Source organism: Hyla sarda, chromosome 4 (assembly GCF_029499605.1).
Source record: "Hyla sarda isolate aHylSar1 chromosome 4, aHylSar1.hap1, whole genome shotgun sequence".
Classification (NCBI taxonomy): Eukaryota; Metazoa; Chordata; class Amphibia; order Anura; family Hylidae; genus Hyla; species Hyla sarda.
This window is the reverse complement of record NC_079192.1, coordinates 127,787,945-127,804,064: the sequence shown is the minus strand read 5'-3', so window position 1 is coordinate 127,804,064 and position 16,120 is coordinate 127,787,945. Positions and strand designations below refer to the sequence as shown.

Below are 16,120 nucleotides of genomic sequence, written 5' to 3'. Positions count from 1 at the left end.
CCTCTGGATAGGACACTGAGCATGTGCACTTATCTTCTTTGGTCGACTATGGCAAGGCCTGTTCTGAGTGGAACCTGTGCTGTGAAACCACTGTATGGTCCTGCCCACCATGTTGCAGTGAAATTTCAGGATCACGTCAATCTTCTTATAGCCTAGGCCTTCTTTATGTAGAGCAACCATTGTTTTTCAGATCCTCAGAGTTTTTTTGCCATGAGGTGCCATGTTGAACTTACAGTGACCAGTTTTAGAGTGTGTGATAGCGATAACACCGAATTTAAGACAACTTAAGACAACTGCTTCCTCCTAGTCACACCTGAAACCTTGTAACAGTTATGAGTCACATAATATTGGGGAGGGAAGATAGATAATTAGATGTATTCACTTTTGTTGCCAAGGTTTAGACATTAATGGCTGTGTGTTTTGTTATTTTTAGGACACACAACATTAAACACTTAGACAGGCTGTGCACTCACTACTTTACATTGTACAAGATTTCTTCAGTGTTGTCACATGAAAAGATATAATAAAATACTTACAAACGTGAGGGGGTGGACTACTGTAAGCCTTTTTCAGCCTTACAAATTAGGAAACAATATGCAGCTGGATTGCAAATCTTTCTCTTAATCAACAACATCATGGGAGGTCCTCATACAGAAAGAGAGAAAACTAAAGGGAACCTCTAAAACTTGGCTTTTAATGTGCACATCTAAAATGTCCAAAAATAGAACAATATCAAGTGAAATATGACAATAAAATATTAAAGAGCCGCCATCAGTGTCCAACCATACAGATGCTTCTGTGCAGAGCATTCTGTCTCTAAAAATTGTGAGGCTCAGTTACTGTTGCGTAACCACTGACACCTCACCATAAACTCTCACCAGGGAGACGGCCCGCTGTGCTCCTAATACATACATAGGTATAACACACAGATAGAAATCGTACACAAGGGAAAATATTAAATTGCATACAAGTACCCGTTACTTAGCGGTACTATTGCATAATTTATACTATAGAATATAGATATTCACATCTCCTGTGTAATCACATCTCCGTTACCATAATTTTGCGAACAGGGGTGTGTGCAGACAGGACATATCAATCGCACAGTAACTATGCGCATTAATTGTATTAAGGTGGATCCACCAAGACCGTGCTACAGAGTAGCTATTTATATTGGTTTGCGTGTCTGCCCGGGAAAACGCCAATTCACACCTCTTGGAACTCTTGATAATAAGCTAATGTGGATTGTCTCCTCTTATAGATCCAGTTCACTGTCCACACACAACAAGGTCCACCAATGACCAACGTAGACGAACTTGTGGTTCATAGGTAGAGACCATTGATACGCGTTGGACCCCTAACATATAGATACTATATTAAATTATGAAGCCATCAGCTGTGACGTACCACCATGCAGACACTCGGACTTGACTCAAAGCACCTACGGATACAGCTAAGTCTATATGTCAGCTCATCTACACCAGCACACCTATAATATCTTCGGGGGACATTTTAAACCACTTAATGTGGTAATCATATAAATGTATTCCTGAGAATATGAATCTGCAGATTCAGTCCCAAATCACACTGTAATTTATATCCACTCATGCGGCAATCTATTATCTTACTACAATGTAGTATATATCCACTGTGTTAGCCTGGATAAATTGATGAGCGGTAACGCATGTCTAAGTGTGTAACCAGTGAATAACTATACCGCATAGTGTGAACTGCCATCAAATCACTTGTGGACTATATACAAACACACTATATCACATCGGTGGACAACCATCTTACCTAGTGTGAATATTTGCTAAAGTATGGACTAATACTGTAGGAATACCGCACAGTGTGAACTAGTTATACAAATTTACCTGATGGGGCCATTTACAAACTCGTGCTGAAATGAGATTGAAAATACTATGCATAGAATATTGTGCTGATATACACAAAAGACTACCTTTACATGCTTGACAATGAATGATCTGTGTGAAGACTTATATAATGATCAGTGAATAGAAGTCTATATGTGCATAATCTGGTGGACTGCTACAACTACGGATCTATCTATATCAGTATAATTGTCTTGTATCTGATAGAGAGCGTGGGTGCGCCATAGTGTGAACTGTGGACTTCGTATCAATGGTCTATCTATGAACCAGAAGTTCGTCTACGTTGGTCATTGGTTGACCTTGATGTGTGTGGACAGTGAACTGGATCTATAAGAGGAGACAATCCACATTAGCTTATTATCAAGAGTTCCAAGAGGTGTGAATTGGCGTTTACCGGGCAGACACGAAAAACAATATAAATAGCTACTCTGTAGCACGGTCTTGGTGGATCCACCTTAAAGGGGTACTCCGGAAATTTGGAAATGTTTTTATTTTTATTTTTTTAAATCAACTGGTGCAAGAAAGAAACAGATTTGTAAATTACTTCTATTAAAAAATCTTAATCCTTCCAGTACTTATTAGCTACTGAATACTACAATTCTTTTCTTTTTGGAACACAGAGCTCTCTGCTGACATCACGAGCAGTGCTCTCTGTTGACATCTCTGTCCATTTTAGGAACGGTTCAGAGCAGCATATGTTTGCTATGGGGATTTTCTCCTACTCTGGACAGTTTTTTTAAAATGGACAGAGATGTCAGCAGAGAGCACTGTGGTCATGATGTCAGCAGAGAGCACTGTGTTCCAAAAAGAAAATAATTTCCTCTGTAGTATTCAGTACCTAATAAGTACTGGAAGGATTAAGATTTTTTAATAGAAGTGATTTACAAATCTGTTAAACTTTCTGCCACCAGTTGATTAAAAAAAAAAAAAAAAGTTTTCCACCGGAGTACCCCTTTAATACAATTAATGTGCATAGTCACTGTGCGATTGATATGTCCTGTCTGCACAAACCCCTGTTCGCAAAATTATGGTAACGGGGATGTGATTACACAGGAGATGTGAATATCTACATTCTATAGTATAAATCATGCAATAGTACCGCTAAGTAACGGTTACTTGTATGCAATTTACTAATTTTGACTTGTGTACGATTTCTATCTGTGTGTTATACCTATGTATGTATTAGGAGCACAGCGGGCCGTCTCCCTGGTGAGAGTTTATGGTGAGATGTCAGTGGTTACGCAACAGTAACTGAGCCTCACAATTTTTAGAGACAGAATGCTCTGCACAGAAGCATCTGTATGGTTGGACACTGATGGCGGCTCTTTAATATTTTATTGTCATATTTCACTTGATATTGTTCTATTTTTGTACATTTTAGATGTGCACATTAAAAGCCTAGTTTTAGAGGTTCCCTTTAGTTTTCTCTTTTCCTGTTAATTATTTGGGAGAGCCAACTTTTCATTCTAATATCAGTATATTTAGGCCCTCATACAGAGCCAGTCAGTTCTACAAATATCGCCAGAATCAGCTGACCTATCTTTCATGTTTAAGGGGGCCTTTAGCAGAGAAAGTCAGAGCAGTGTCATTTACATTTTGGTTAAAGGAACACAACAACATCTGTTTAGCAGTCCCACCGATCAAAGCTGCAGCTGTATGGAAAGAGCACAATGCTTTTATTCTACTTATGAGGGCATAGCACAATAAAGCAGGGATAGTACCGTATTTTTCGCCGTATAAGACGCACTTTTTCTTCCCCAAAATTGGGGGGAAAAAGTCTGTGCGTCTTATACGGCGAATACACCCCTATCGCGGCGGTCCCTGCGGCCAACAACGGCCGGGACCCGTGGCTAATACAGGACATCACCAATCGCGGTGATGTCCTGTATTAACCCTTCAGACTCGGCGATCAAAGCTGACCGCCGCATCTGAAGCGAAAGTGACACTAACCCGGCTGGTCAGTCGGGCTGTTCGGGACCGCCGCGATTTTACCGCGGCGGTCCCGAACAGCCCGACTGAATAGCCGGGTTAGTTCTTACAGGACACTGGGAGGGACCTTACCTGCCTCCTCGGTGTCTTCTCCGTTCAGGGATCCCCTGTATGGCCGGCGCTCTCCTTCCTCGTCATCACGTCGTCGCGTACGTGCGTCGGCGTGCGTAACAACGGCGACGGAGGACGAGGATACCCGGCCGGCAGCAGAGACGTTCTGGAGCAACGGGGACACGGCGGCAGCGATGGAGCGACATCCAGGGCAGCGGTGACGGGTCTGGAGCGGCGGGGACACGCGAGTATTACCTCCTATGCAGTGGTCTTCAATCTGCAGACCTCCAGATGTTGCAAAACTACAACTCCCAGCATGCCCGGACAGCCAACGGCTGTCCGGGCATGCTGGGTGTTGTAGTTTTGCAACATCTGGAGTTCTGCAGGTTGAAGACCACTATTGGGTTCAAAATCTAACATTTTTTAGATTTTGCACCTAAAAATTGGGTGCGTCTTATACGCCAGTAACTCTACATATCAGACAGGACATTAGACCAGTTTGCAGTCTTAAATTACGTTAATATGTCACATTTATTGCTAAATGTGTGTGCTTACCTGATTTTTATTTTTAATAGTTTAACAACAGTAACCCTTATTCATGCAAACTATTGCAAGTTAAGTATGTCAGTGTTGCCAAGGTTCACAATGTGCATTTTACATTTGTACAGATTATAAGCCACACAGGATGTATGGAAACAATTTATCAACCAGGAAAGTTTACCTCCACAACCTTGCGCTCCACTTCAGCACCATCAACATAATAAACATCTGTGATAACACGAGTGACCACGGTGCGTACTTCTCGAACTGTGCGAACATGTCGATGAACACTGCGGCCAGGAGGAGGTCGAGGTAGTTCAAAATCATCCTCTCCCTTAAGGAAAAATAGAATATATTAAAGTCTTGCAATTATAAGCCTGTAAGGTTTTTTTTTTTTGTTTTTTTAATTGTACTTTTTATTAAAGAATTTTCATAGATACAAATCCAGACATAAAAAACATAGCAAAGACATCGCATGGGCCAAAGCCGATAATCGTTTCAGAAAATGAAAAACAGGCAAATGATAGGGCCAGGATAGGCTAATAGAACCACTGAAAGTGCTCCACCAGCAGCCGCCCCCATTCCCCCCCCCCCCCCCGCCCCCCTAATGCCCCCCCGGTACCAAAATGCAGATCCACAGCTATAGCAACAGTCAGTAAAAAGATCAAGTAGATGTCTACTCACCATCAAATACAGGTGAGAAAGCCTTAAGGGCCAAAAACAAGGAAGGGGAGGAGAAGGAAATATAAACAGGGGAAGTACAAAGACTAACACAAAATAACATAACCACACAGGGAGAAACAAGAAGGAAAGAGAAATAGAGGAGAGGGAAAAGAAAGAAAGAGTAAGAAATCAAGGCGGTTGAAGAAAAAGAGAAACAATCCCAGGGTTCCCAAACAGAGAAGAATGAAGGAATAGAATTATTAAAGGAGGCCGTTAAAAATTCCAGAGAACGAATCGCACGTATACAGGTTAGATTCAGAAGGAGGGTCCTCTTCCAACATTTGGCAATAAGGGTTTTAGCGGCTAAGACAATATGCATAAAGAGCTAAAATAGCTTCTTAGAGCAGGGTGAGAGAGCTGAAGAAGGTAAATAAGAGGGTCTAGAGGGACCAACACACCCAGAACTTCAGATAGTAATCTCTGCACTTCATTCCAGTAGTCTGCTATGAGAAGACATGACCAAAATGTAAGTCTTTAAGCTTAGCATAAGGTTCTGTACTGAACCCTTAGTTTCAGAGCCCGAAATACTACAGATAAACTAGAGGATATGTCTTGGACAAGCACTATTCCCATGACATTGGACATCCACTAATACGCAGAAAGGTCTCCCAATTCTCCATAAATAGCAGATGTCAGGGAAAAGAAGGCTGGGGTATATAGTTATGTCCATATTTCCATATTCTAGGGTGTATGTCATATTTCCATATTAGGGAATACAGTGGTCATAGAGCATACTACCATCTAGCCACTAGCATCATCCTCTATTAAATGGACTGTTTTCTGCGTTTCTCCAAATGATGGACCCAACCAAGCTATAAAATTAAGCTATAAAATAAATTTGACATTATAAGTTACTGAGTGCAGAATGATTGGGGAAAAACCTGATAGATAGATAGATAGATAGATAGATATAGATATATATATATATATATATCTCTATCTTTTTTTTTTTTTTTTTTATAGCACAAAGCCTTGACATAATAAAGCGTATAAAAAAAAATAAGAAAGACTTTCTGAAAATACAGTATGGGTCTATGTACATAATCATGAATTTCTAGTGTTACTTGCAATAAATAAATAAATATTTAAAGCATCACTTAAGAATAGTGACAACCCTTCAATGTCTTTCTTGTAGATTATCTTGCCTTAACCCCTTAAGGACCCTTGACGTACGCCTACGTCATGACACCCTGGTAACTTAAGGACCCATGACGTAGGCGTAAGTCATGGAGAATTCCGGCCCCCGCCACACGCCGGGCGGGGATCGGACCGGGATGCCTGCTGAAATCATTCAGCAGGCATCCCATGCAAACCACCAGGGGGGTCATCAGACCCCCCCCCCCCCCATGTCGGCGACCGCGGCAAATCGCAAGTGAATTCACACTTGCGATTTGCGAAATTCCGGGTCATCACAGGTCTATGATGACCCGGAATATAAGGGGGATCACGGTTGTCTAACACACCCACGATCCCCCCTGAAGGGATAGGAGTAAGGAGGCAGGGGTGCCGCCACCCCTCCTATCCCTGCTATTGGTGGTCTAGACGTGATCACCAATAGCAGATCGGGGGCGAGGGGGCTTAACTTTCGTTTTCCCCGTCCTGCCCACCCACAATAGGCGGGGCAGAACGGGGAACGGAAGGAGACCGGCGCCGAAGATCCACTTACCCATTCGGGCAGGCGACGGAGATCGGCGGGCAGCGATGTCGTGCGGCTGGATCGTACGGAAGCCGGTGAGTTGCCTAGCAACATCTGGAGGGTACAGTTTGAGACCTCTATACAGTGGTCTCTAACTGTAGCCCTCCAGATGTTGCAAAACTACAACTCCCAGCATGCCCAGACAGCTGTTTAGGCATGCTGGAATATGTAGTTTTGCAACAGCTGGAGGACTACAGTTAGAGACCACTATACAGTGGGATTTGCAGTTTTGCAACATCTGGAGGGCTACAGTTTTAGAGAACACTGAAAAGTGATCTCCAAACTGTATCCCTCCAGATCTTGCAAAACTACAACTCCTAGCATGCCCAAACAGCTGTTTGCTGTCTGGGCATGCTGGGATTTGTAGTTTTGCAACAGCTGGAGGACCACAGTTTGGAGATCACTTTTCAGTGTTCTCTAAAACTGTAGCCCTCCAGATGTTGCAAAACTGCAAATCCCAGCATGCCCAAACAGCTGTCTCGGCATGCTGGGAGTTTTAGTTGTGTACCTCCAGCTGTTGCTGGGAGTTGTAGTTTTGCAACAGCTGGAGGCACACTGGTTGGAAAATATTGAGTTAGGTAACAGAACCTAACTGAAGGTTTTCCAACCAGTGTGCCTCCAGCAGTTGCAAAAGTACAATTCCCAGCATGCATGGTCTGTCAGTGCATGCTGGGAGTTGTCGTTTTGAAACAGCTGGATGTTTGCCCCCCTCCCCCCCCCCATGTGAACATACAGGGTACATTCACACGGGCAGGTTTACATTAAGTTTCCCGCTTTAAGTTTGGGCTGCGGCAAATTTTTCGCCGCATCGCAAACTCCTAGCGGGAAACTCACCGTAACCAGCCAGTGCGAATGTACCCTAAACACACTACACGAACACAAAATAAAGGGTAAAACACTACACATACACCCCCTTACACTGTCCCCCCCCCCCCCCCCCCCCCAATAAAAATTAAAAACGTATTGTACGGCAGTGTTTCCAAAACGGAGCCTCCAGCTGTTGCAAAACAACAACTCCCAGCATTTCCGGACAGCCACTGACTGTCCAGGCATGCTGCGAATTTAGCAACAGCTGGAGGCACCCTGTTTGGGAATCACTGGCGTAGAATACCCCTATGTCCACACCTATGCGATCCCTAATTTAGTCCTCAAATGCGCATGGCGCTCTCTCACTTCGGAGCCCTGTCGTATTTCAAGGTAACAGTTTAGAGCCACATATGGGGTATTTCTGTACTCGGGAGAAATTGCACTACAAATTTTGGGGGGCTTTTTCTCCTTTTACTCCTTATGAAAAGGAAAAGTTGGGGGCTACACCAGCTTGTTATATATTTTTATAATTGAGTCATTTGTGGGGTATTTCTAATATAAAGGCCCTTCAAATCCACTTCAAAACAGAACAGGTCCCTGAAAAATTTCGATTTTGAAAATGTGAAAAATTGCTGCTATACTTTGAAGCCCTCTGGTGTCTTCCAAAAGTAAAAACATGTCAACTTTATGATGCAAACATAAAGTAGACATATTGATTATATGTATAGTACAACAATGTTACCTGACTGTGCACAGAGTCTGTGTCGTCTCCCTGTTTTTGCATGGTTTCTGATTTTTCATTCTGCTTCCGTTCTTTCTTTTGTAGACCAGACCCCTCCCCAGGGTTTGTTTTTGGGCTAGATACATCTGTCTGGGTTGAAGCTGACACAACTAGGGCTTTGTTATCTTCTACATTCACAGTTTGAACTTCTTTGTTTCTATAACCAAATGATAAATCTTCCTCAGCATCCAATTGTTGAGAAGGAGAATGAGCAGATGTATTTTTTCTGTCTCGCTCAGTCTCTTCTCCAACATTTAGTTGATTTTCTTCTACACTATGCTCGGTTTCCATGGCCTCCTGATCACAGGATAAGTCCTCAACAGAACTTTCTGGTATAGAGTGAAGATCTGCAACCGGTTCACTGCGTATTTCTTTCATGTTTTGAGACGCAAGTGATGTTCCATCCTTTTCCTTGCTGGAGAATGGATTTCCCCTGCAAGCAGTACAATGTGGAATATTAGCACTTCAACAGTTACACTACATACAATAAACAGAGAAACAAAAAGCACTCAGTCTGAAGCTAAATCATAAGAGATATTAAGAAATAAATCCAAAAAGATATATGGGTACATAAATTGTGAATTGGATAACCCAGTGCCATATCCACATAAAATATGCAATGTACCAGCCAGTTAATTAAAAGCTTATACAATAAATTACTACACCTAATAATATATGAATAAATTCATCATTGAAAATATATGTCACTAAATTTGTAAATAATGAAAAAAAACTTGTCTAGGTTGTTTCATGGCCAGCAGTTTGCATATTTTGCATGGATTTTGCGGTGGATTGACAAAGACTATTAAAGTCTCCAAACTATATGAATTTCCATACACCTTAGCCCAGTGTTTCTCAACCAGGGTGCCTCCAGCTGTGGCACAACTACAAGTCCCAGCCGTTGGCTGTCCGGGCATGCTGGCTGAGAAACACTGCCTTGGCCACATTCTTTAAAACTCAGTTTTCACAATTCCTTACATATAATTCTAGTACCCATTCCCTCTCTCCGGACAGGTATGATCAATACTATATTTAAAGAATGTGAAATGTCAGACTGCAGTACAGTGAAAACGTTTTGGAGACGTTCTGTCTCTTTATGTAATCCCAGACAGACTTGATAACGTTGAGATCAGAGTCTCTGGGGGCCATAAAATTACTTCCAGGAATGTTTGGTCTTCTTCACGCTCAAGACACTCAAGACAGTTCTTTACGCTCAAGACAGTTGCTTACATTGACCCCAAACATAGAGCCATTGTCCTGCTGCAAAATAAATGTGGAGACAATCCAATGCCTTATTGATGGTATCTCATGATGGATAAGTATCTGCCTGTATTGAGGGAACCATTAATCCTTTATTTGCTAAAATGGAGCCCCAAACTTGCAAGGAACCTCCATCATGCTTCACCATTACCGGCAAACACTTCTTATCGAACTGCTCTCTAACCATTCAGGGAACAACCTGCCTTCTGTTACAACCAAATATTTCACATTTTGACTCATCAGCCCAGAAAACCTGCTGTCGTTACTCTGCAGCCCAGTTCCTCTGTTTTGTGTATATTTGAATCCCTTGGCCTTGTTTCTGTTTTTTGGCTACAATTCTTTTTTGAAGACTACTCTTGATCAGACGTCTTCAACCATTTGATCGATGTACATAATAGGGTTGCGCATCCTTAAAAAGTTTGCCATTTAGAGAAAAAGGTAACCAATATATGGGGACAGCTTGTACCCAATTCACATCTGTAAATGTAGGAAGATCTCCAGTGCCTGCCCCTGGACTGGAGTCCTGTTTTATGCCACATATGACATGAAGAACACAATGGGGGAATTTATCATTGATTTTACCCTATTGTTATGGTGATGATTTGTCACACGATTTAGCTCAGTTTAGAGACTTTTTAGTGCAACTTTTGCTTTAGATGCTTTTTCTAAAAATGTGCTATTTGTTGCAAATCTACACCCGCCCAGAGCTTGCTCACAAATCTTTTGTAAAAAGTTGCACATTTTGGTGCAACAGGTTAAAAAGTCAGATAAAAAGATGCAGAGGAAGAACTATACAAAGTGGTGTACTGAAGTGTATTTAAAAAAAAAAAAAAAAAAAGCGTACCAAGTTTATCACATGACATGCAAAATTGAGTAACTTTGGTGGCTGTAAACATTGCCACCATACAGAATAAAAAAAAGTGTAAAAAATAATTCACTTACAACACCCTTAAAAAAAACAAAAAAAAAAAACTTGCATAATAAAGTATCAAGTTTTCACAACCCCGCCCTTCCCTTTTTCCCACTGCTGCAGTGTAATGGGTGGATAGATGCTGGTAAATGCACCATCTGCCAGCTTTATAGAGAAGATTGTGAAGAAATATAATATTAGGGGCAGCCCAGTCTCAGGAGGCAGCTATGGGACATAATTAGTAGTATTAATAGAGGATGACACCATCCATCAATTTAAGAATGGAAGCTTTGCAATTACAGCAATTTTCACAATATAAAAAAAAGCATCTGATTACAGGTATCCAACTTCTGCTGATTTATGAGAACCAATGATCCACCTGAAGGATTGCTTTAACCCCGGACTCAGCGTTTTTCAGTTTTTGCATTTACGTTTTTTTCCTCCTTGCCTTTTAAAAATCATAACCCTTTCAATTTTCCACCTAAAAATCCATGATGGCTTATTTTTTGAACCACCAATTCTACTTTGTAATGACATCAGTCATTTTACCCAAAAATCTATGGCGAAACAAAAAAAAAATAAATCATTCTGCGACAAAATTGAAAAAAAAAATGCCATTTTGTAACTTTTGGAGGCTTTCCTTTCTATGCAGTGCATTTTACGGTAAAAATGACACCTTATCTTCATTCTGTAGGTCCATACGATTAAAATGATACCCTTCTTATATAGGTTTGATTTTGTCTTACTTCTGGAAAAAATCATAACTACATGCACAAAAAAGTAGATTTTTTTATGCTTACCGTAAAATCTTTCTTGGAGGATCCATTGGGGGACACAGAGACCGTGGGTATATCTTGCAGCCACTAGGAGGCTGACACTAGGCATGAAAAAAAAAAAAAAGTCGACCCCTCCTGGCAGGATATACCCCATCTACTGACCCTGAGCTAATCAGTTTAGTCCCAAAGCAGTAGGAAAGGACCGGCAGAAAAGGAAAACCAGCAGGTGTCCGAGGGAACCAGACAAAAAAAGAACCGAACACAACCCCTCGGACCGAAAACCAAACCAGAACAACAAACAAATGGGTGTGTGCTGGGTCCCCTAATGGATCCTCCGAGAAAGAGATTTAACGGTAAGCATTAAAAAAAAAAAAAAAAACTACTTTTTTTCGGTCATCTCCATTGGGGGAAACAGACTGTGGGACGTACCAAAGCAGGGGTGGGAAAAATACCCAAAACAGAATCAGGCAGAAGACTGAGCCACTGCCGCCTGCAACACCTTGCGACCAAAACAGGCATCCGCGGACGCAAAAGTGTGCACTTTGTAGGACTTGGTAAAAGTATGCAAGGATGACCAGGTGGCCACCTTGCAGACTTGTAAGGCCGAAGCCCTATGGTGTAGTGCCAAAGAAGCCCCAATGGAACGAGTGAATGCACAGTGACCCGAAAAGGTGGGACCGATTCCGAGATGGTGCTATTCCGCATCCGGAATCACAAAGAAGGTGTCACCCTGCCAGAAAGGAGGTAATTGAAAGATAGATCCAGACAGCTCGAACCACATTCAGACAATGGAGGGAACGCTCCTTAGAGTTGGATGGAGCCGGACCAAATGAAGGGAAAATGATCTCCTCGTTCATGTGAAAGAAACCACCTTGGGCAAAAAGTAGGGAGGTGGCCGAAAGACAACCTTGTCCTAATGGAGGTAATGGAAATGAGGAAGACGACCTTCCAAGAAAGAATGCTAAGAGAAGTGTCACAGAGAGGTTCGAACGGAGCCTCCCTCAAGGCGCCAAGCACCAGGTTGAGATCCCAAGGAGGGGTGGGAGACCGGTATGGCAGAGCCAGGAAGGTGCGGACGTGAGCATTGGAAGCTAACTGCCGCTGAAATAGAATAGAAAGAGCCGACACTTGACCCTTAAGGGAGCGGATTGCATGAAAGCAAGAAGACACGGAAAGCAAAAGACAACCGGGGAGACTGACTGAGCCTCACACCACCAGAAATAAGCCCGCTAAATGCGGTGGTAAATCCTAGCAGAGGAAGGCTTCCGAGCCCAAACCATGGTTCGAATCACCCCGGAAGAAAACCCCCGAGCTCTCAAAACAGCGGTTTCAACAGCCACGCCGTCAAATGCAGAGAGTAAATTGTCGTGGCAGAGAAGACCCTGGGAGGGCAGATTGGGGAAACTGGAAGATGCAGGGGTACGTCGGTGACCAGACGAATTACGTTGCGTACCCCGCGCGCCTGGGCCAGTCTAGGGCAACAGGAATGGCGGGAGCGCCCTCCGCCTTGAGTTTCCTCAAAACCCTGGGCAGGAGAGGGAGAGGCGGAAAAAGGTAAGAAAGACTGAAGGACAATTACGGGATGACGAGTGCGTCCAGACCAGAGGGTCTCATGACTTTGCAACAAAGTAAGGAACCTGTCTGATGTGGCAAGACGCGAAGAGGTCCACGTCCGGGGTCCCCCAAAGATCGCAGATCTGCACAAATTCCTCCAGATGTAGAGACCACTCCCCCGGATCCGCGGAGTGGCTGAGAATGTCCGCTTCCCAATTCTCCACATCTGGAATGTGGATCGCGGAGAGAGCGGGGACTTGAGTCTCGGCCCATCGCCGAGCGATTGCGCGTGCCTCCATAGCAATTGATATATGCCACCGCTGCGGCGTTGTCTGATTGGACTCTAACAGGATGACCCTGTAGGAGAATCTCCCAGTGGAGGAGGCAGAGAAAGATGGCACGGAGCTCCAGAAGATTGATGGGGGAGGTGGCCCTCCTGAGGGGACCACTGACCCTGGACCATTAGGTTCCGAAACACACCTCCCCAACCCAGGAGACTCGCATCGGTCATGACGACCCGACAGTGGATGGGAAGAAACTATCTCCCCTGGAGAAGGTAGGGAGAGTGGAGCCACCCACAGAAGAGACCGACGAATGGAGGGGAGCAGAAGAACCTGGCGATCCAGAGTGGACGGTGACTTTTTCAACTGGGCCAAGATGGCCAGCTGAAGAGGGCGATAGTGGAACTGAGCGAAAGGGACCGCCTCCATGGCCGCCACCATCCGGCCCAGAACCTCCATGCAGAAACGAAACGGAACAAGAGAGGGGCACCGTTGGCGATGGACACCCTCCTGCATGGAGCATTGCTTGTCCAACAGGCAGCTGCAGAGTCGAAAAGGAGACCCAGAAAGACAAGGGACTGGGAGGGAGAAAGATTGGACTTCTCTCGGTTGATCACCCAACCGAAGGCGGACAGAGTCTGTACAGTGAGATCAAGACTCCCTAAGTTTTGGGACCGGGACGGAGCTTTGATCAAAAGATCGTCCAGGTTACGGAGGACCGAGATCCCCCGGGCCCAAATGATGGCAATCACCGCCGCCATGATCTAGGTGAAAACCCTGGGAGCCGTAGCTAGGCCAAAAGGAAGAGCCACAAACTGGAAAGGGATTCGAGTAGAACCCTGAAAAACACTCCCCTGGAGGAACTGGCACAATCAGTCACAATCAGGCTCGAGGAGGGTACTTAAAGCGACCTGAAAGGCTGCCAACAAAGAAGGGGAATGAGGAGGGCAGGATCGGAAGAAACAATCCCGGGAAAGGAAGCAAATTCTATCTGGTATCCATCGGATATGATGTCCTGGAAAAGAGACAGACGGCCACCCACCCAAGAAGAGGACACGGGTGGGGGCGTCACTTCAGGAGAAGGGAGGCTTACAGTTACCGGACTTGGCGGCGAAACCGCCAGAACAGTTGTCTGGCTTCCAGGAAGGACACGCCTTGAAAGAAGGGGCTTTCCGAGAGTGGGAGGGCGCCTGCTTGGTAGGGCGACCCGATGCAAAGGACCGAAAGGAAGCAGTTTTCTGATTGTGATCGGAGCGGCGAGGTCTGTTCTGCGGCAGAAGAGAACTTTTACCTCCAGTAGCTTCGGAAATAATTTCATCTAGGCGTTTTCCAAAGAGCAGAGTACCGGATAAAGGCAACTCAGAGATTTCTTCTAAGCAGCATCTGCATCCCACGCCTTCAGCCACATGTAGCGACGAATCGCAACCAAGTTACCTAAGGCAAAGGCCGTACATCGAGCTAACTCCAAAGTAGCCGAACAGAGAAAGTCCCCGGCCTTAGAGAATTGACGAGCGAGGGGCACCTGACAGCATGCCCTGCCATAGCTGAGAAGCCCAAACCGAAACTGCCTTGGACACCCAAGCGGAAGCAAAAGATGGGTAGCAAGGACAAATCTGCCGCTTCAAAGACAAATTTCGCCAAGTTCTCGATCCTTAAAGGATGCTGCGTCTGGCAGAGGCAGGGTAGTAGATTTGGACAGACGAGAAACTGGAGGATCTACTGCAGGTGGCGTTATCCACTTGGAAACCAGATCGGGAGGAAAGGGAAATTGAGCTTGAATCCTCTTGGTTCCCTGGAAACGTTTGTCCGGATGCTTCCAAGCCATGTCCAATAAGACGTCAAATTTAGCATGAGAACTGAAAGCCTTGGGGGAACGCAGAGAGCAACGGAAATAAACTTCTGGATCAGAAACCGAAGTTCTTGGGTTCGGGTCTGGTGTCGGACACAGTTGCTAGTGTGAAGTAGTCAGCAATAAAAAGTAGTCAGCAATAAAATGGGAACAATCTCACCCAGGTCCTGTGTCCCTTGGCTGGAGCTGGAAGCTGTAGCTGAGCTGTGACCCTTGACTGGAGCTGGGAAGCAGGCTGAGCTGAAGAGGCAGATTGCAGCTGAGTCTGCAGGCAAACAGGCAGAGAGAAGGGGGAGGTGCCGGTTGCACTGACCCAGGAACAGGACGGTCAAAGTACCAGAATGGCGTCCTATTGGAGCCAGAGAGGGAGGCACCCAGAAACCAGGGAGGCCGCAGAAGAGAGGAGGTCAGGTGCCCCGCCAGTGCATCCGTAATACGGGAAGTGGGCAGAGCTAAGTCCTGGAGCAGGCTGTTGCCTCAATTAATATGCACCCCGCAGCGTGTACATGCCCGAGAAGCGGGCAAAAACTAAAGTAAAAGCGCGCCAGCCACGTGCCGCAGCGTAGCTGACAGAGGTTGCGGGCGGGTGCTAGAGCGCTGAAAACTCTAGTAAGCAGTGCCGGTGGTGGGGGAGGTTGCCCCGCTACTCGCCGACATGTGCATAGAGGGAGAAGACCCAGAGGCTGAAAACCCCTAACCCCTAGTATAAAATGTAGCCATCACCCCAGGAAAATCCCCCTGGGGCCCCAGGTAAGAGGGGACCCTAAGAGGTAGATGAAGAGGTGCTGTGGAGGGAAGGGGGGGAGGAGAGGGACAAACTCACCCTAATCCGCCATACTCACCTAAGATGTCTTCAGCTAGATATGGTCACCTGCATCATGTCAAGCTGAGACAGTGAAACGAGCAGGGAAGGTAGGGGCACTCGGACCAAAGTTACAACCCCAGGCGCTGGCGGTTGCCGGGAAAGGGGTTAACGGTGCATACTCTATGCCCCGTGCCCTTTAGCCACAT

At 44.9% G+C, this 16,120-nt stretch overlaps 1 protein-coding gene across 6 annotated transcripts in view; it reads right to left on the bottom strand.

The window, feature by feature from the left end:
• Window positions 1-16,120, bottom strand: part of TP53BP1 (tumor protein p53 binding protein 1) — a 135,463-nt gene that overhangs the window by 17,903 nt on the left and 101,440 nt on the right. For all 6 annotated transcript variants that reach the window (XM_056572106.1, XM_056572109.1, XM_056572110.1 and 3 more), the window contains 2 exons: window positions 8,441-8,912; window positions 4,654-4,806 (listed from right to left, as the gene is read on the bottom strand). In XM_056572106.1, coding sequence (XP_056428081.1) covers window positions 4,654-4,806; window positions 8,441-8,912 — 625 coding nt within the window. The remainder of the gene's footprint in view (window positions 1-4,653; window positions 4,807-8,440; window positions 8,913-16,120) is intronic.